The sequence below is a fragment of the Ptychodera flava genome, chromosome 18, assembly GCF_041260155.1.
Source record: "Ptychodera flava strain L36383 chromosome 18, AS_Pfla_20210202, whole genome shotgun sequence".
NCBI classification, from domain to species: Eukaryota; Metazoa; Hemichordata; class Enteropneusta; family Ptychoderidae; genus Ptychodera; species Ptychodera flava.
This window is the reverse complement of record NC_091945.1, coordinates 23,695,435-23,718,188: the sequence shown is the minus strand read 5'-3', so window position 1 is coordinate 23,718,188 and position 22,754 is coordinate 23,695,435. Positions and strand designations below refer to the sequence as shown.

The following is a 22,754-nucleotide window of genomic DNA, read 5'->3' as shown; positions in this document are numbered from 1 at the left end:
TATACGTAACCTGCTAAGTGACTAAAGTAAAAAAACCAATACGTGAAATCAATAGCATCCAACAGCTATAAGAATCGAAAACAATGGTTTACACAGAAGCTGTATGAAGAATTACATATCTTTAAAAATATCTGAATACATCTATGAAATACTTCCATTTGCCCCGAAGGGGATAATTAAAATATATCCTTCCAAATTCATCTACAAGTATTTACTAATCAATGCAGTGATGTAAGATTGAAATGACGACGGCAGGACGAAAATCAATTTACATTCGAAATTTTTTTAGCTCACGCAAGCACATTAGTCTGATATTCCTTTGGTAACAATGCAAATAGAAATCAACCGAGAAGAAATAATAATTCCTTGGATGAGTTTTCTAACTGAGAAGAAATAATAATTCCTTGTATTAGGTCACCTTTGAGATAAATATACCGAACAAATAGTGGTAAGATGTCCCATGACTTAAGATATACAATAATTCATAATCAATCACGAGGAGGGTAAAAACATCAAGACCTTACTTATGGAAAAAAACCCCACCAATTACCGTTCCTTTTAGCGTCTCTCGCACGTCACCAACCAATTTGCGTTTCACTGCAGTGCAAGGTCGATATGGTTTCAAGGCTAACAAAATCACAACTTTCAAATCGATAACTACTTTTCGTGACTTATGGAATATTGCATCTTGAAGTGGGTAATGTCAAAATTTACCATTGAATATGTGCCCGCACTTCATATTCTGTCGAACTGTTGCTTTGCACTTCGACATATTCTTCCCAACGGTAAACTCAGAGTAGAAGATTAATATTACAAAGAGGCCGCGCGTTATTGAAGACTTTGAAATTGGCTATTATGGCGATATTCGCAGTGACCCTTTTTCGACCGCAATAACGATTGTATATCCGTGGGGCCTAAATTGCTATCGGTTTCAAAAGCAATTTTGTCTATGGGGCTTTATACATTAATTACACTAGATGCTTCGTATATGTATACAAACATTGGCAAATTTAGTTTTCTACTAAGAGCATTTTTCACATTTTTCCTCTATCTAATACAGTCCATGTCATATTCGGCATCACAACGAACCGACATTTAATTGATCCTAAACTTTTAAATTATCACATGATATACAGTATACGTTTGGCCCTAATAAATCAAAATGTTAGAGCTTGTACGATCACTACTCAGTATATATCTTCCATGGACGGACTTTGAGACCACTCTTAAGTATTGTTTCACTTGGTCACGTGACATAGACGCGAGAAGTTTTGAGAGTGGGGATTTAGCCGAGCGGTTCTGTCGGTTGCCTCTCCGCAAGGCTACTGACTGCCGTATGTCGTGAGTCGAAACGGTCTGAAAAATAGCCGTATTTGTAAAGTGCTGTTTCGAACCAATCGTGAAAGTTAGTTTTCGCAGATTAAAATAGTTGATTGGTCCCGTGTTAAGCGAAACTACGTGTGTAAAATCAGCAGAACTATATAAAATGGAGACTTACTGATCAATGATAGATACGACTAGAATCAATAAAAGGTATTGTCATATACCTGTGCCAATAACGCCCATCCTGGTGACGTTTACCGCAAAATATCATCCATAATATCTTACGGTAAACGTCAAGATATGCACGATAAACGTCATCGGTTTTGGAGTTTTTCCGAGCTACATTTGTAATTTGATAATTAACAAAGTAAACAATCAAACAAACTGGCAGCCACTCTCTGCTGCGATGCGATGTGTCGACATAAAAATTTGACGCCTTGAGACTTTGAGGAACTTGTGGGTTACCCGGTAGACAAATATGAGAATATAGTGAATTTCAAAATAGCTTGGAATTACAACGTGCATGGGTGATAAGAAAAATGTTTCTGGCGATAAAAACTGACGCAATCTACACTCATCACTTATTAGCGACCTCCTTCGATAAATTTTGCAACAATTGAGCCCAAAACGACGTTCATTGTGACAACAGGCAACATCGTCAGTGTTGCCGTGCTCTCACTGAAAAACTTACCCGTACACTGACTGCTTGAACATTCTTACATTGATTTTATCTCATCAAACTGCACAGAACGCTAACGACAGCTTTTTCCTAGATGCAGTGTATACCGGTCGGTACAACGATTGGTATTTCCTACATTGAACGTGTTCTGCAAGTGAGAACAGTTAACAGTTGGGTTAAATGTTGTAAAATCTATCAAAGGAGAACGATTGCAGTCGATGCAGTTTGCGTGATTTTCTATCGCCAGAAACGTGTTTCTAATCATCCAAGCGCGTTGTAATTCTATGCTATTTTGAAATTCACTATATAATATGTTGAATTTCGTAATGTTACCACGTGGTTATTCCGTAAAAGTTCATGTACGGCACAATCCACCTCCAAACAGGTAGTTAAGGCCTGGCGTGACAGCTACATGTATGTCGTGCGCACGACAACTGTTTACATTGTTACTCTGAGTGTAAACAAACAAAATGGACGTTTCCCTCCTCTTTGTAGTACGATGAAGCACGGTTAAAATCGGAAGAGATTTAAATCAGACTCTTTGTGACTGGAGAATATTTTCAATAGTTTTTCCCTAAAATGAGTATGTTCCTCGTTTTGCGTTCGTTAGCCATAGGAATGTTGAAGAACACTGAATTCGTCTTTCATACACGATCTTTTGCGTACAATAAATATGCATTGCGATTTTTGACAAATGAATTCAATCTAGTCCGTATAAAATCGAAATATTAACATTAACAGTGAACTTGACACATAACAAAAGATTGTATTGACAAGTTCAGCACTAAGTGTTCGGCCATGATGTTTTGACTGAGCAAGAACTTTGTGCAAATAACAACATTGCTGAAAACACACAAAAAAGTTGAAGCTGATTGACCTTGAAATAACGAAAGTATGCGCTCTCTCGATAAGTAATTGTGTCGTTTATAATAATTGGGGTATATCGTGTAATGAAGCAAAATGATAAAAAAATACGTCCTGACGATTGCGTGGGGAAAAAATCGGAAAAAGAAATCTGATAAGGTAACTGTAGACTTAGTATAGGACACCCGTTTTTATCAAACATTTATGTAGTCTAAAGTACAATGCTAACTTTGATGAGCATTCATCCACAAGCTAGCCTATATCTCCTCTCCAAAGAATGTTACTATAAAGTATCTGACATAATATGTTTACGTGAGAGACACGAAGATAATGGCCAAGGGCTTTTTCTATTCTCTTTTCGGATGCTAACATCCTTTTACCATCGGTAATTAAATCTGGTTTCGTTTGATCCAGGTATCAGTGTTGGCAGGTATCTCTCATGACACCGTAATCCTATACGCCATCGCACTTAATGAGACATTAGCGGCTGGCGGAGATCCGTACGACGGAAAATCCCTCGTCAAAAGACTCTACGGAAGAACCTTTAAAGGTTAGTTTCGCTCGTTCAACAACTATTTTGAACTTTAAAAGGTCTTTTTTGTGTTTAGGCGCATGTAATAGAGCTATCGCCTCATCTTGACCCTCATCAGATTTCGAGTGTCAGCTTCGGAATGACATGTTTGCAAACATGCATGAAGCCATTACCACGAGTATTCTTTAAAATGAGAGCTAGAACATATCTCATTACCATTCTAAGAAATATTCGAACCAGTTGTGTTTAATATTTATTGATTTCTTTATGTCATGTGCGAGTTCTCTGGATAGCTCTGAGGGTGCAGCGTGATACAAAATTGCAGTTTAATGAAAGCTGCTGACAACAATGCCAAGCCAACGATATCTACAAGTAATCACAGATACTGTTCATGAGTGTCTTAAGGCTCCGAATTTTCATTGCCTCGTGAGTCAAAATTGCAAGAACGAGTAAACTGAGGTTATGGTCTGAAAATAAAATATTCTTTAAGGCTTTACGACGCGCCTTATTTATATGCTAATTTGCCGACGCGCTTAATACTGCTGCCTGTGGAATTAATGTTTGACCTCAATGTCGACAAAAATGAAATGTTTCAGTTCAGATGAGAGTTTCTCGAAATAACTCAAAACTCGCACATTTTGCCATAGCTTACTAATGCTCTTGAAAGGTGAGATACAAAGTTGGTCTTGGAGTGCGCGTCGTCTACAATACTTCAAATTCTCGCACTAAAAACTCCAAAGCTCAGACCGATGCTGAGATATTAAGACGTAAATCTAAGCATCTTATATGAACGATTTCCCACATCCCTTAGATATACATGTAAATTAAGGTCAAACATCTTTCAGCGGGATAATCGAAAACGAGATATTATTATTGGAATTTGATAGAGTACCTTTTGATAGAGATTCTTACTCAGATTCGTTTTTCTGTCATCTCAGGTATACAGGGTGACGTCACCATTGATGACAATGGAGACCGCGATGCAGACTTTATGATGTTTGACATGACAGATCCCGAGGCGGGAACTTTCGAGGTAAACATTCCTATGCAATTCCAACATGTACGCACAAACAGATTATCATTTAAATTAGATACTTTGAAGGCATGTGACTTTAGTAGAAAGGTGCGTACAGGCGGGTATGCAAGCTGGCGCTAATGCAAATTGCACTTGTAATAATGTCTACTTGGTGTCATGTATTCGGAATTGACATAATCAACCTTCTATTTTGAAAATACCTGCACAGATGAAGAATGGTCAAACGAGTTGCCAGTCCTCCGGGGCATAAGCTTTTCTCCTACGTTTAAGTTACCATTGAGAGCAGCTGGAATCCAAACATATACAAAATAACACTCATGTAACAAGAAGAAATACTCCTTGCTAAGTCCAAAGTCATGAGTTACATGCAATATTAAGTAGTATCAACACAACGTCATTACCTTATCTTTCAAACATCAAATATGGCATACATATATATCGGTCAATTACCGTGTCACAACTTCATTTTGAAGGGGGTGAACTGTTTTATTTTTGACAAAATTAATTTTCAAATGAAGTCATTGCTTCTCGATACTTCATCTATGTATAGGTAGCAGCATCGTAATATTCATCTTTTATCTTGTAACATCTCTTAGTCTATTTATATCGCTAGTCTTATCCGCCTCTTCATAAATGGCTTACCACGATTATTTTATCCATTCACTTTCCTAAACTAAACGTGCAGATCCTTTGAGATTGTGCTCCAGGAAACAGAGATTCTAAATTACTATTACCAGAGTATTACGACCAACCATTTGTAGTTGAGGCATAACTTGTGATTAGCTCCCATTAAGTACCACTTTGCAATGATAAAACATGTTAAAAAGGGGACACCGGAAGTATAGTGGGTGACATTCTCCTCAAGGTAGACATAGACATCTTTGGTTGTCTTTTCGTGTATCGAGACAATATAGAATTTTATTACCAATATAGCCAAGCATTCTTCATTCTACGTTGAAATAATTTATATTAACGTCTATGTTTTCTGGTCAGGTTGTCGGTCACTATTTTGGTCACAGTAAGACCTACGTTGAAGTGCCAAGACGACAAATTCATTGGCCGGGCGGAGCAAGCGGACCACCGAAGGACGAGCCAGACTGTGGATTTTTCAACGAGTACTGCCCAGAGAAAGGTCAGTATATACACTTCAGTTAGCTTAATTGCTTGTTTCGTATAAGTCATAACAATAAATATCATAAACTACATTACGTACAATAAAGCACTTCATTGCCCTGTTCTGAAACGTTTTTAGACTCGCTTAAATGAACATAAAAATACCCGCGTTAGACTGCTTTCACAAACACCTCTGGAGAGGGGAAGAATTGACGGGGGACTTGACAATATATAAGGATGTGTTGGGGGCACTTGAACGGATTTGGAGACTTAAAGGGGGACTCGAAACAAAACTCTCTCTGATTAATGTAGAATATTTGTTGGGTTTTTAATTTAAAGGGACGAAGTCGGCCATTTTTCATGATTTTTTTTTTATGCGAGATACTACTTATATTGTTTGACATGTCGAAAGATACTGAATGAATCGGTGACCATGCATATATTCGACCCCACTTTTAGACAAGATAATCAAAACCATCGCGAACATGAATTAATGGTCATGTCTCAATTGTCAAACACTTATAAAAACACAGATTTAACGAATTTAGTATTGTAAAAAATTCATGGTTTTCTCATAAACTGCAACATACAGTGAATCAAAATTTTCGGTGAAATTCCAAAATCAAATTTCTTGCACACATATGAACTTGTAACCAACCTATACTAATCAAATACATTCATATCAATTGTCCGACGTCTATATATGCACAAGTATAGTACGTTTTGCATTGGGAAAAATTATTCATAGTTTTCTCACAGACTGAAATACACAGTAAATCAAAATGTTCGGTGAAATTCCAAAATCATATTTCTTGTACATACATGCACTTGTAACCACCCTATTCTGATCAATTACATTTAGATCAATTATCAAACGTCTCTTAATGCACAGATATTGCTAGTTGTATATCGGAATAAAGTATTCACATTTTTGTCATAGACTACCATGTATAGTGTAACATCATGATTTTCGGTGAAATTCCATAATTATTTTTGTAAACACATGCACTTGTAACTACCCTATGCTAATTAGTACATTTATATCAATTATCAAACGTCTGTAAATGCACAGATGTAACTAGTTTCATACTGGAAAAAAAATGTTCATGTATTGTCATAGACTACAGTGTACGGTGAATCAAAATTATCGATGAAATTCAAAAATCAATTTTTTGTACACACATGCACTTTTTACCTGCCACTTCAAGCAATGTACATTTGCATTAAATACCAAATACATATAAATGTAGAGACATAGCTTTTTGTAATGGAAAAATATAATGGTGTGCCTAATAGATTCCCGTGTATTATGATTTGATATTTTCGGACGAAGCACTATTATAGCAAGTCAGAAGGAAAGACTTGAACACATCGTGAGTTTGGTACGGGAGCATTGAAAAAATCTGCGAATTTTTGTAGAATCTCCCGCCCTTCCCCCGGAGGTGTTTATGAATACAGCCTTAGCGGTCGTATTCGTTTCAAGCTCCATTAAAGATATTTACACAAGTTTTACTCTACATGACATCGTAGCACCTAAAGTGACAACAGTATTACGACGACTAAGATTAGAGCTGAGGAAGTTGGAGACGATGTCGGCGCATGCAATATCTTTTTTGGTCAATATACGTAAATGTGTCTGACCGTGTATATATACTGATGCTTATTGATGCAAAAAGTACAGTGGTAAACACATGTCGAAAAGATGTGATTTGATATTGAATGCAGCTTGTTGTCAGCAGCATACTGCAGAGAGTAGAGGCACTCTTTATGGTGTATACTGTAATGAATGTGTATAGGAAGATTCTTCCAAACAAATGGTAACCATCGCGTAATGTGTTTTTTTTCGCAGAGCCGATTAACCCAGCGTATGTGGTGACGTCAGTCTTCGCTGGACTGCTTTTAATTCTGGCTGTTGTTATTGTAATCATGTACAGGTATGTAAACTGTTAATTCGCTAAACAAACATATAAAATCAAGATTCGGATTTTTATATTTCAAATAAAAATTTGCAGACAGTCTTATATTTCGAGACAATGTCAAATGTACAAGCTGCTACCATAAATTCGCTTGAATAGTTCTGCGACTGTCTCCTCAATCTAAACAATTTATTCTCTTCTTTGAATTTTCCTATCAGAAGTAACTTAGTAGGTGAAGAAGGCTTTGGATTGCCAAGTTAAATAGAATAAAATCTTTGACTATTTACTTGTGAGGTCTAAGTTTGTTAATCGATAAGTCGTTCCTTGGCCTAGCAAAATAAGTAGTTAGTATAGGTTTGTCGGCAAGTTCATATAGGGATGGAGGCGCATGGACAAGTGGGTATAAGTATGCAAGTATGCGACCTTTTGGCGCTATTTAGATAAATTTTGTCAACGAAAAGCCCGGTGTGGCATTGAACGAATGCACAAACTGTAGAGTAAAATGAATCGTCACGTATTCGTGAGTATGAAATCCGATCAGTTCTATAGGCACAAATTGCAGTATGACACTGCAGTTTGAACACGGTTGATCTTGTACTAGTGAACACGAATGTATTTTAGTGAGTCTGAGAAGGCATGTCAATGACTTCCATTACAATAAAATTACAACAATACTTATTTCCACACAATCTGAGTTCCGTCTTTGAGGAAACAAAACCATCCCTCTGAATAGGTGTCCAACAGTATGAATTATTTTTTTAAACGTAGAGTCAGATTGTTTTAGGAGAGAAAAATAGTAGGGCCGTTTATCTCTGATTACCTGCGCGATTGTTATGGACAGGCCAGGTAATCAAATGATTAATGTCCATTTCGTTTATATTTGTTACACTCTCAGCCATTAAATAATTACCTGCCTGCAAACGCTTTTCGTAATCATCGCGAAATACTCCCTTACTTGCCGACTTATTTCTGTTCTCATACGAGGCAGAATTTATCCAGAACCTTATCAAGCAGAAAAAGGTCTCTGTAGCTCGTACTTTCAACCTAACATTTAGATACATAGACGATGTTATTTCATTGAATAACTCTGAATTCAGTAAATATCTCGCTATGATTTATCCTCCAGAATTGGAGATTAAAGAAACTACAGAAACGGCCTCTTCTGCTTCATATCTGGACATTTTACTTGAATTTGACTCCAATGGTCACCTTTCTACTAGGCTATATGACAAGAGAGATGATTTCAACTTTAGTATAATTAATTTTCCACACCTCATCAGTAATATTCCACTCTCACCTGCTTATGGGGTATACATTTCCCAGCTTATACGATATGCAAGAGCATGCAGTTCATATGGTGATTGTAGAGAGACATGGCCATCTCTCTTTCAAACTGTTAAATCAAGGTTACACCAGAGCAAGACTTGTCTCTACATTCAAACGCCTTTTTGGCAGGTATCGCAAGCTGGTAGATAAATACAATATCTCTCTTCGACAAATGATCACTGATGGCATCGGTGACATTGGGCCTTAGTTAGTGACCACTACCTATCTGACTTACAGATTGATATATGGCGGGTGCCACATGTGGGGCAGGATGCGCTTACTATTTCGAAACACCTGACATCACTTCTAGGTATTTTGGCCAGAGGTCCATATATCTTTCTTTCATGGATTTGACTTTGTTTGTACCGTCTATATACTGTCTGTTCTGTGCTGTTTTGTGTCTATGTTTACAACTATTGTCTTACAAATTTTGACCTAGTGTTATTGGATATGGATTGGTATGATTGCGATTATTTTACTACGACCAGGTCGATGCTCCTGCTGGTGGACATATTGTCCCCGAGGGCATCATCCACCTGGTACTTGTACATAATAATGAAGGACTGTATAAGAGATATATTCATACCGGCTGGGACGTCGCCCGGTTAACAAGGTCCCGACCAGCTACACGGGGCACAGTAGCTCAAAATCCGTGTGTCCCTCGGATTATCCTTCGGGATGTTACTAAGACATCATACGTGCAATCAGAGGGCAATTTTTATCACAGAAATGGAGAAAGCTACCAGACAATTAAACCATGCAAAGTGCTACTGACGGACTGTTTAAAGTCATCTCCAGCTTGTGACTATACAGGTTCTATCACAAAGTGTGGTATTAAAAACTGCAAAACCTGTAGTATGCTCATCACTACAGAACAGTTCAGTAGTAGTTTGACAGGTAAGACCTATTCTACCAAATGTCTGGAACCTCTGAATTGCACAACAAAAAACGTAATCTATGGAATTGAGTGTTCATTGTGCGGGCTCATTTATGTTGGTGAAACAGGAAACAGCTTACGATCTAGAATGAACGGACATCGCAGTGGAGTGAATCGATCTTTGGATGTGCAACTTTATAAGCATTTTAACCAGGACGATCACTCCACTTTGTCTATGCGTGTCCGTATTCTTGAAAAAATATACCATCCAACCAACAGCCCCACACTTAGTTCACCATTCCGTAGACAGAGAGAATACCACTGGATTAGACAGTTAGGTACCGCAATGCCTTATGGCTGTAATGACAACATCAAAGATATAGGCAATCTCTCAAGTCCTGGTTGTTCAGAAGTGAATGTGATGGGCCTATTTGAGTCTTCTGTCCGTAGAAGACGTAGTCATGGACATAGGCGTTACCATCGGCCTAAATTGGATACATCAGCTACATCCAATTGCCATGACAAATTTCATGAACTGCTTCTTTTATTACAGAAGCCTTTAGGTCTCCATCACATTCGTACTTCATTATTTGCTCTTTCCAGCAAGGACTTGAGAAGGTTGCATGTCTATGCATTGGGATTGTCTTTGACAGATCCGAACAAACAACCGTACAGACTGGTTAGTATTATTGCTGACATTGCACTATACAGACTATACAAGCCTGTTCGTGCTGAACCTATGACTGATGATCATCGTCATTTCATACATCTTCCATTTACTAACAAAGGAATTGATGCCATTAATATCAGCAATATACTACACAACAAAAAGGTTACATCAACTATACCTGTATACTTTAAGAACCAGTCTGTACCTATTCTGTCATATCAATACACCAAGACAATCCCCAATAAATATTCAATTACAATAAGGCATTGCGGCACTTAAAAATTGATGAATTCCTTCAAACACCAGCATCCTGTGACTGCTCTACATCTCCCTTCAAATATACTCCAGTTGGCCATGTCATCACTGGTGATCTGAACTTGGTTGAACATCACCACCTTCGTAAGATATTATCTTGTGGACCCAAGTTCAGAGAACCTCGCAGGATCAACTGGAACCAAAATTTTAAGATCATTATGGACTCAGTTGAAGATTATGCCAGGAAATGGGCTAAAAGGGAGGATGTAGAGTTGGACACACTGTCAGAATGGGTCAAATCTGTGAGGAAAATAGTGCGTGGCCGTATTGGTCGACTAAGATCACATGTTTGCAGAAGACCCTATTCTGTATTTAAAGATCCTGATGCTGTTAAGTGTTTGAATGATATCCATGACAAATATGTTGTCGTCCCTGCTGATAAAGCTGCCAATAACATTGTATTTGTCTGTAAGAAGTATTATTTTGAATGTCTTATAGACGAACTTGGTGTAACTAAGACCTCAACCAACTCCACTTACAGACAATCAATGTTCAACAAATCTGAAATTTTGGCAAACCATAAGTCATTCATGGATAATTTTAATATTACAACAAAGGATGACCATAATAAGTTGCCTAGCTTATACTGGATACCAAAGCTCCACAAAACACCTTACAAAGCTAGGTTTATCGCAGGATCTTCAAAATGTTCAACAACAGAGTTATCGAAGATACTGACTTCTGTTCTTTGTATGTTAACGGGGACTTCAATCATACTGTGATGTTGTCTTTTCTCGGAGTGGTATAAATCAAATGTGGATATTAAAAAATTCGAAGGAACTCTTGGACAATTTGAAATCAAGATCTGTTTCAAAAATAACATCTATTAAAACTTTCGATTTTTCCACATTGTGTACCACAATACCACATGATAAATTGAAAGAACGCTTGAAAAACATCATCAACCAAGCATTTTTCTACAAAAACGGTTCACGCCGTTACAAATATGTGGTATTAGGGTATAATTCTACATATTTGTTAAAAATACAACTAATGCTAAAGTGTTTTATACCGAGAAAGACATTATCAGTATGCTTGATTTCCTCATTGACAACATATTTGTTGAATTCGGAGGACACATTTTCCAACAGTGTATAGGAATTCCCATGGGCACTAACTGTGCTCCCTTTACTTGCCGACTTATTTCTGTTCTCATACGAGGCAGAATTTATCCAGAACCTTATCAAGCAGAAAAAGGTCTCTGTAGCTCGTACTTTCAACCTAACATTTAGATACATAGACGATGTTATTTCATTGAATAACTCTGAATTCAGTAAATATCTCGCTATGATTTATCCTCCAGAATTGGAGATTAAAGAAACTACAGAAACGGCCTCTTCTGCTTCATATCTGGACATTTTACTTGAATTTGACTCCAATGGTCACCTTTCTACTAGGCTATATGACAAGAGAGATGATTTCAACTTTAGTATAATTAATTTTCCACACCTCATCAGTAATATTCCACTCTCACCTGCTTATGGGGTATACATTTCCCAGCTTATACGATATGCAAGAGCATGCAGTTCTATGGTGATTTTGTAGAGAGACATGGCCATCTCTCTTTCAAACTGTTAAATCAAGGTTACACCAGAGCAAGACTTGTCTCTACATTCAAACGCCTTTTTGGCAGGTATTGCAAGCTGGTAGATAAATACAATATCTCTCTTCGACAAATGATCACTGATGGCATCGGTGACATTGGGCCTTAGTTAGTGACCACTACCTATCTGACTTACAGATTGATATATGGCGGGTGCCACATGTGGGGCAGGATGCGCTTACTATTTTCGAAACACCTGACATCACTTCTAGGTATTTTGGCCAGAGGTCCATATATCTTTCTTTCATGGATTTGACTTTGTTTGTACCGTCTATATACTGTCTGTTCTGTGCTGTTTTGTGTCTATGTTTACAACTATTGTCTTACAAATTTGACCTAGTGTTATTGGATTATGGATTGGTATGATTGCGATTATTTTACTACGACCAGGTCGATGCTCCTGCTGGTGGACATATTGTCCCCGAGGGCATCATCCACCTGGTACTTGTACATAATAATGAAGGACTGTATAAGAGATATATTCATACCGGCTGGGACGTCGCCCGGGTTAACAAGGTCCCGACCAGCTACACGGGGCACAGTAGCTCAAAATCCGTGTGTCCCTCGGATTATCCTTCGGGATGTTACTAAGACATCATACGTGCAATCAGAGGGCAATTTTTATCACAGAAATGGAGAAAGCTACCAGACAATTAAACCATGCAAAGTGCTACTGACGGACTGTTTAAAGTCATCTCCAGCTTGTGACTATACAGGTTCTATCACAAAGTGTGGTATTAAAAACTGCAAAACCTGTAGTATGCTCATCACTACAGAACAGTTCAGTAGTAGTTTGACAGGTAAGACCTATTCTACCAAATGTCTGGAACCTCTGAATTGCACAACAAAAAACGTAATCTATGGAATTGAGTGTTCATTGTGCGGGCTCATTTATGTTGGTGAAACAGGAAACAGCTTACGATCTAGAATGAACGGACATCGCAGTGGAGTGAATCGATCTTTGGATGTGCAACTTTATAAGCATTTTAACCAGGACGATCACTCCACTTTGTCTATGCGTGTCCGTATTCTTGAAAAAATATACCATCCAACCAACAGCCCCACACTTAGTTCACCATTCCGTAGACAGAGAGAATACCACTGGATTAGACAGTTAGGTACCGCAATGCCTTATGGTTGTAATGACAACATCAAAGATATAGGCAATCTCTCAAGTCCTGGTTGTTCAGAAGTGAATGTGATGGGCCTATTTGAGTCTTCTGTCCGTAGAAGACGTAGTCATGGACATAGGCGTTACCATCGGCCTAAATTGGATACATCAGCTACATCCAATTGCCATGACAAATTTCATGAACTGCTTCTTTTATTACAGAAGCCTTTAGGTCGCCATCACATTCGTACTTCATTACTTGCTTTTTCCATCAAGGACTTGAGAAGGTTGCATGTCTATGTATTGGGATTGTCTTTGACAGATCCGAACAAACAACCGTACAGACTGGTTAGTATTATTGCTGACATTGCACTATACAGACTATACAAGCCTGTTCGTGCTGAACCTATGACTGATGATCATCGTCATTTCATACATCTTCCATTTACTAACAAAGGAATTGATGCCATTAATATCAGCAATATACTACACAACAAAAAGGTTACATCAACTATACCTGTATACTTTAAGAACCAGTCTGTACCTATTCTGTCATATCAATACACCAAGACAATCTCCAATAAAATATTCATTACAATAAGGCATTGCGGCACTTAAAAATTGATGAATTCCTTCAAACACCAGCATCCTGTGACTGCTCTACATCTCCCTTCAAATATACTCCAGTTGGCCATGTCATCACTGGTGATCTGAACTTGGTTGAACATCACCACCTTCGTAAGATATTATCTTGTGGACCCAAGTTCAGAGAACCTCGCAGGATCAACTGGAACCAAAATTTTAAGATCATTATGGACTCAGTTGAAGATTATGCCAGGAAATGGGCTAAAAGGGAGGATGTAGAGTTGGACACACTGTCAGAATGGGTCAAATCTGTGAGGAAAATAGTGCGTGGCCGTATTGGTCGACTAAGATCACATGTTTGCAGAAGACCCTATTCTGTATTTAAAGATCCTGATGCTGTTAAGTGTTTGAATGATATCCATGACAAATATGTTGTCGTCCCTGCTGATAAAGCTGCCAATAACATTGTATTTGTCTGTAAGAAGTATTATTTTGAATGTCTTATAGACGAACTTGGTGTAACTAAGACCTCAACCAACTCCACTTACAGACAATCAATGTTCAACAAATCTGAAATTTTGGCAAACCATAAGTCATTCATGGATAATTTTAATATTACAACAAAGGATGACCATAATAAGTTGCCTAGCTTATACTGGATACCAAAGCTCCACAAAACACCTTACAAAGCTAGGTTTATCGCAGGATCTTCAAAATGTTCAACAACAGAGTTATCGAAGATACTGACTTCTGTTCTTTGTACTGTTAAACGGGGACTTCAATCATACTGTGATGTTGTCTTTTCTCGGAGTGGTATAAATCAAATGTGGATATTAAAAAATTCGAAGGAACTCTTGGACAATTTGAAATCAAGATCTGGTTCAAAAATAACATCTATTAAACTTTCGATTTTCCACATTGTATACCACAATACCACATGATAAATTGAAAGAACGCTTGAAAAACATCATCAACCAAGCATTTTTCTACAAAAACGGTTCACGCCGTTACAAATATGTGGTATTAGGGTATAATTCTACATATTTTGTTAAAAATACAACTAATGCTAAAGTGTTTTATACGAGAAAGACATTATCAGTATGCTTGATTTCCTCATTGTCAACATATTTGTTGAATTCGGAGGACACATTGCGATGATTTTAAGTTCAACGTTTGTGTCGGACAGTCCGATGACCCAAATTTTTCCTCTTATATTTAATAAAATACACTATTCATTGGCATTAATGAAATTTTTATGTCGAACCAGCTGACAGGCATCTAGAGGAGGCAATATACAAAACCTCTTAGTCCGAGATTCTTTTCATCGTCAAAAGCCTCAACTTTTAATGATGATCATTCAATTCGAATAAATTAATGTCTATCTTGGAAAAATACATGCTGTGAAGTACGTGCTATTTCTGAATCTCGCCCGATAAACATAATGCACCTTTTGCAAACAACCTGATAGAAGTAACACAGTCCAAAAATAGAGATACGAACCATTACAGTCTAGTGGTCATGCATGATCTGAGTTGGCGTTATGTATACGATTTAACGAATTATGGCGCGACAATTCATTTGGCAGACGTTTTCTCCGAAAATATGTTTACTAGAGATGCAGTTCAACACGAAGGGAATTTCATTTTTCTACAAATTTCTAATCTTGCTAACTGACCCTGAGCGATTGGAAAACGTTCTATTTTTAACCGGGATTTTGTAGATGCAGGAATCCTATATTTAGAACAATTGTACAACGGAAATGGCCAAAAGCGGGACTGGGATTCTGTACACAATAATGGTATCCCTCAATCATCCATTTTGAAATGGTTTGGACTAAAAAGTGTTATCCCAGCCAACATGCAAGTGAATCAGCAAAGTACAGCTGATGATGAAGATGAAGTAAAAATTGTATCGAAACACAGGTCAATCAGTGTGGAACTGTGTAATATAAAAGTAATCACACAGCTGATTAATGACATTAATTTTATACCACCAAAATCAGAACTGTATTTGAACATGAATTTAAAATCAATGTTACCAACTGGAACGAAATTTATCATCTTCCATTTAAGGTAACTATCGACTGTAAGTTGAGAGAATTTCAGTTTAAAATTTTACACAATATCCTGTATACGAATGCTAGACTGAGTAAAATGAACATACCCACAGTTGATAATGCTCTTTGTTCTTTCTGCAAGAACAAAGAAGAAACTTTACTCCATATTTTACATGATTGTCAACATGTGCAACTATTTTGGGAAGCATTTCTCATGTTATGGGGACAAAAATTAAAATTGAGAGTAAGACCAAAAATATGGCAGATCATACTAGGTGATCCCAACTTTCTAGTATTGTGAATTTCCTACTGCTTATTGGTAAAAGGTACATTTATATTTGTCGTTGTAAAAAGACCTTGCCTAACTTTACAGCATACAAAAGATTTGTAAACTCTATACAAAAAACTGAGTATCAAATTGCCTTCAGAAAAGATAAAATTTTTGCCCATAATAAAAAGTGGAGAATTCACAGTACTAATATCCATCAAGACCCTAGCACAACAGACATACACAATAATGATGTATGATCACTACTTTATTGATTTCTGTAATGTCTTTTTTTTCCTCAGATTTAATGAGACATGTATTTGAAAATTTTTGAAAACTCCAATAAAAACGTTAAAAAAACCAAAAAAAAACAAAACTGACCCTGAGCGTGTTTAAATCTAACTCACCATTCATTCTATATCATTATCGATGAATAACATAGAAATAGGTGTTTACGGCATATATATATATATATATATATATATATATATATATATATATATATATATATATATATATATATATTATATATATATATATATATATTATATATAACACCCATTTCCATATAATATCTACAAAAAAGATATGCGCTCAGGAAAATACATACGTACGCACACACTTCTCTTACTGATAATTTTTTATCCTCCGTACTCGTACTCACACACCAGATGACCGTGCACCTACCTACATACCTACCAGCTACCGTCCTACCTACCTACCTACCTACCTTCCTACCTACCTTACTACCTAACCAAATAACTAACTAACTAACTAACAATCTAAGTAACTATCAGTTTCACTGTACAGTCTGTCCTTTCTTAATCGCCTATTTTCCTTTAGAAATCGCCTTCTGACACTAGTTTCCTTTTCTTCACAGAAAATACAAACTGCAGCAGGCTGTCGCTAATATGCTATGGCGAATTAGTTATGATGACATCATTCTGCATGGGAAAATGGGAACTACTCAAGGAACGATGAAGGTACTTATTTTTTTGAAATGTCCGCCTGTGACGCATTTTGTCCACAAATTTGTTAATTTTTGCCGACAACAGAAAGTTGTCTTCCTTATCATTTTCATCAAGTTTTGCTGTCCCTTTTCAAGTTTCAGGTGGATACTATGAGCAGTACAGGGTCTATTAGCAATACATGGTCTATGAGCAATACATGGTCGACATGATAGCAAAGACACAAATTGTCGAGAGAGGTTGAGGGAGAGGCCCATTGTATCAAAAAGAACATGAAAAGCACAATAGGCAATACCTTGAGTAAAGTACTTCCCCAATATAATTTCAACCTGAGAGAAAGTGCCATCTTCTTCACCTTATGTACCCTTCTACTTTATACTGAAGGTGAAAACCCAGTTAAAAGGTCTGCGTGGTTGGGCAACGTGTATACGGCTTATTTTTCTACATTTTAAGTTTGGCATTACAACCGAAATGGAACTAGAGTTTGCCTTAATTAAGAACCTTAACTGATTGATTCTCTATGTGCGCTCATAATCTAGTAAAGTTGTGGAGACAAAATAGCAATCCCTGTAGTTGTCTCTAGATCTAGGGCGATCATGCTTTTCGCCGCCATCTTTTTCCTTATACTTTCGTGCATTTTCTTTCTTAAGCCTATCTAAAAATATCAACCACCAATTTTGCTGTATTAGTTGAGGCACCGAAGACAATATCCAAATGTATGTGCACTTAAACGTCATCTCGTTTCCCAGATCCCTTTTGATCCGAAAAGTAGGTTTTCGTAAGAGCAATACCCTTGTAAATAATTTTTATTTCCTTGTCCATCCTATTGTACTTTGTTTGATTCTTGTTTAAGGTTGTATGCGCCTCAAAAGTGAGAGACTTAAACTTTTGCACAAACTATCCTCAAGGAATATTTCAACCATTCTCTTTCAGAATCAAGGATAAAAATCGGGGGTCACCGTACAATTTTTTCTACTAGAGAAACAATATACCCGAGATTTAGCGAGATTCGAAATTCAAAGCGTCATCATCCCTGTGTTAACTATATGGGGAAAATAAAATTTTCGATTTTCGAAAAACCGAGACGGTGAAAAGTTTTCTCACACCAGAGTTTTACAATGAACCCCCCACAAGTGGTAGCCCACAAAAAAATTGTAACAGTCTGAGAGTCAAAATATCCGTCCCGAATATTTCCCCCGTCTCTTCGCCGACGAAGTGGCGAAGAAGTGTGCCTAGTTCTACGCACAGTCCTCGTATCGCCTGTACGCGCAAAATATGAAAAGCAGGCCGAGCATAGTCCTTGACTCCTGCAGCCACGTACGTCTGTTAAATTACACAATAATCATTGAAGCAATGTTTTTCAAGCTCATACCAATAGTATTTTAAACAATTATAGTTTAAGAGAAATGAGATGATTTAGTATCTCGAGAATCGGAGAGAAATGACAGATACTTCAGCGATTTTGTCGACTTGATATCAAATTAATAGTTTTAAAATGATGGAAACATTTAATTATATACTGAATCAAAGAGTTAGTGTGCTGGGCTAAATTACATCATTGTTTGACGCCATTTTATCCTTATACCGTATTCGGCGGACAATCTTCAAGTCCGAAGTAAAATCAAAGTTTATGCCTGAACACCCTATATTTTAACCGATTTATTCGTTTCCACCATGAAGAAGGTAGTGCTGTCTTCTAATCTTTACTAGCTAACCATACTATGCGAATGTTGTTAGTGTTTGGATGCATAGAAGAAAGTTGAATGTGGACATTGTATCAGGTTTTGTATCAGGTCTTGACACAGAGTAATATCATAGACAGAGTGGCAACAGCTATTGTTTAAGGCGTGAAGCGGTTACGTAAGCAATCCATGTTTGCCTCGCCTCACGAAGCTCTTGGCTCTCTTTTCCGAAGAGTGCCGACCATGAATCCTTCGGTAATTTTCGGATTTTCACCAATTGTTAAGCGAAAGTATGTTCGACAAAGCTTGTGTTGTTGTTGTCGTGTGGTGCTGATCGGAATTGATGTGCTGGCGAAAACGGGAGTGTTTTGAGCTTCAGGAAAGTGGGTTTTACCGTTTTAAAAATTCCTCTCATATTTTTATGAATATATAATGAGTGTGTTTGAACCAAATTTGAAAGTCTTTTATCGATACTGTCTGGTTTTACTCAATGGTTTACGGTCAGTCATATCGTCTTTTACACGTGCGCCAAGAAAGGACATGTTTATGAAACTGCTGGCGTGTTATGTTTTGATTGGCGTGAGGCAGTGTTTCTGGCCTGAGAGCTCACAAAGTAACTATGGTTGCTACGCGACTGGCAGTACGATGCCATCTCGTCGTATGTTTCGCATAATCTCGTGTAATTATCAACCACAAACCAAGCCTCCAAAAGTTTAACACCTTTGAAGCTCATTTTAATATGAAAAGCCAATAGTCTACCGAGACGACCATGGAACAAAAGGCATGCAAGTGTTGCCACTCTGTCTATATGTTACTCTGTGGTCTTGACTAGTTGACGAAGGATTAGCGATGTTTTATTACATCAGTCTCTAGTGTCACAGAATAGCAAAAAATATACATTGCATTTTGACGGACTATCTTAGCTTTGTCTGTGAAGATTAACGCTTGCAGGTCTCTCGATGACTACCTTAATATAATTAAATTTAAATCAACTATGACACGCAAGGGTGAAAATGACATGAAATGCATCAGAGGGCCCAATACAACTTAAGTTATATGAATACAATAGTTCGTTACCTATTTTAAGTGACTTTATAACATTTATCGCTGCACGACCGTGAGCCAATAAGTATACCGAGGTCATTTTGTAATCTAAGACAGTCGTCTCAAAGAATTGTATAATGTCACCCCATGGAATACAAAAAGACTTGATTCATATATTCTCGCTTCTATATTCCCATGGTTAGGAAAGTGAGATGAGAATAATACTGAATGTCACACACGCTACGGTAATTGACGAGTCATAGGTGTGAAAGCAAGATTTTGTAATGCATGCACTTGTATCTGCACCACGGACATAATCAGTAGTTCCAAGTATTGTGTGTACTAGTTTTAATATTACACGGAGTACTTCACGCGCAAATTGTTGTCGGTTTGAGAATGTCTAAATTAAACATGCTAGTCCTTAAAACCGGTATGGGATAAACTTTGAAAACAACTGCATCTGCACATGAAACGCAAAATTGTATATGAATCTTGAAAAAACTACATGACTTTCATATAACACAGCTAATAAGCCCCCTAGTTGCATTTATTAATGATGGCGCGTACAGCAGGCTGTGTGTCTATAATAAGACTATCCTATTATATTTTACCTTCCCTTCATAAACACATGATAGCATTTTTCAATGAATGCCGTCATTTAGTTTTGGGCTTTTACAAAGTACGTGCCCATCTTTCATTCGACTTAATAATCCCTTTCTGTCATTATACGCTAACATCAAAACCTTATGGTCAAGCTATTCACCAAAATATCCAACTGAGAAAATAAGTCTTTTCTGAACTATTGCACGGAATGGAAGAATTCTTCAACTGCATTCACAACTTTGCTTTCAGTGATGGATTAACGTCAACAGAAAGAGGAATCCTGACAAACGTTTTCGGCTATCGCAAAATATATGCTAGTAACTAGCTTAATCCATGTGTGGTATTTTTTCTTGTGCTGTCATAGAACTCCACGGTGTCACTCAAATCAAATGTCGACACGGAGCAAGTTTTCACCAAGACCTGCATTTACAAGGTAAGAGCGATAGATCTGGCTATTATTCAATTCATTAAAAGCGCGTAGGTCGTAGTATATCGAAACTGAAAATGACTTCCCTGATTTGACACTGCCAAGAATCCACCAATTGTATGTCCTCACGTATGCAAGGTTATGAAGTCATCCAGTCTCCGAAGAATACATTATTTGAGCAACGGTTATCAATCGATACTTCATACTTATTCTTCTCTTTCGTTACCTTTCTACGTTTGCTTATTCCAGGAAGGGGATTGTAAAATTCTCGGAATGTTCGAAATATCACTTTTGCCACTTGCATCAATATGTGAGCCCTTGAAACAAATTTGTCTCCCTTTCTTCATTAGTGCCACTCGGCTGAGTCCAAGCATTCAACAATGTTGAAAGTATCAGCTGAAGAAACTAAAGTCTGAATATCGTCTGAATATTATAGAAATTAAAAATGTTGTCGAAAGTGTTTTGGCTGAACGTGTTCTAATGTGGAATATCTGGTTGAAGCACATTATGAGTAGTACCACTGAGAAACATAAACAGAATGGCAACGCTTGCATGCCTTTTGTTCCATGGTCGTCTAGGTAGACTATTGGCTTTTCATATTAAAATGAGCTTCAAAGGTGTTAAAGTTTTTGGAGCCTTTGTTTGTGGTTGATAATTACACTAGATTATGCGAAAAATACGACGAGATGGCATCGTACTGCCAGTCGCGTAGCAACCATAGTTACTTTGTGAGCTCTCAGGCCAGAACACACTGCTTCACGCCAATCAAAACATAACACGCCAGCAGTTTCATAAACATGTCCTTCCTTGACGCACGTGTAAAAGACGGTATGACTGACCGTAAACCATTGAGTAAAACCAGACAGTATCGATAAAAGACTTTCAAATTCATATTCATATTCATAAAAATATGAGAGGAATTTTTAAAACGGTAAAACTCACTTTCCTGAAGCTCAAAACACTCCCGTTTTCGCCAGCACGTCAATTTCGCTCGGCACCACACGACAACAACAACACAAACTTTGCCGAACATACTTTCGCTTAACAATTGGCGAAAATCCGAAAATTACCGAAGGATGCATGGTCGGCACTCTTCGGAAAAGAATGGCGAGAGCAACCTGAGGCGAGGCGAACATGGATGGGTTACGTAACCGCTTCACGCCTTAAACAATACCCGTTGCGACTCTGTTTATGTTTCTCTGTGGTAGTACACAGCATACTGCTCTTGATTAATAGGGTCTTGGCTTCCGATATTTCCTGCGAAGGAAACAGCCTTAGAAAAAGACAACTTTAAGGTGCTTAAAGTTACCGGAGCGGTGATCAAGCGTCATCGCGAATTGATTTTGGTTATACGGAGTGCTGTTCATCGGAGGAACACTTTGGTCAGCACAGTGTAAACTAATTGAATCTCTATCAACTCTGAACGTTGCTTTGTGCTAAGGGGTCATTTTGGCGCCTATCTGCTAACGCCTGAAAATACTTCAGACCTAATAAACTCGAGCCGCCCAGTCGTGAAATTGGCGTTTGAAGGAGATGGACTTTGAATCAGCAAAGACTGGATAAGTGAATTCACAAAAAGTGAAGGTCGCACATACATTGGCACTCTATACGTTCCAAAATGCAGACGATCGCAAATGCAAACGATTGTAGCTATATTTCGTGCGCGGGGCCTAACTTGATAATAGAAATAGAAAGTGAAATTACAATCAACGAAAATATGTGTATTTTATCATTCATGAAAATCTCCTTTTCAAAT

At 37.6% G+C, this 22,754-nt stretch overlaps 1 protein-coding gene across 2 annotated transcripts in view; it reads left to right on the top strand.

The window, feature by feature from the left end:
• The window catches only part of LOC139117204 (atrial natriuretic peptide receptor 1-like), a 110,854-nt gene that overhangs the window by 77,646 nt on the left and 10,454 nt on the right, over window positions 1-22,754 (top strand). For both annotated transcript variants that reach the window (XM_070680105.1, XM_070680104.1), the window contains exons 3-8: window positions 3,281-3,416; window positions 4,337-4,431; window positions 5,428-5,566; window positions 7,397-7,481; window positions 17,155-17,257; window positions 20,936-21,004. In XM_070680105.1, the coding sequence (XP_070536206.1) occupies window positions 3,281-3,416; window positions 4,337-4,431; window positions 5,428-5,566; window positions 7,397-7,481; window positions 17,155-17,257; window positions 20,936-21,004 (627 nt within the window). The remainder of the gene's footprint in view (window positions 1-3,280; window positions 3,417-4,336; window positions 4,432-5,427; window positions 5,567-7,396; window positions 7,482-17,154; window positions 17,258-20,935; window positions 21,005-22,754) is intronic.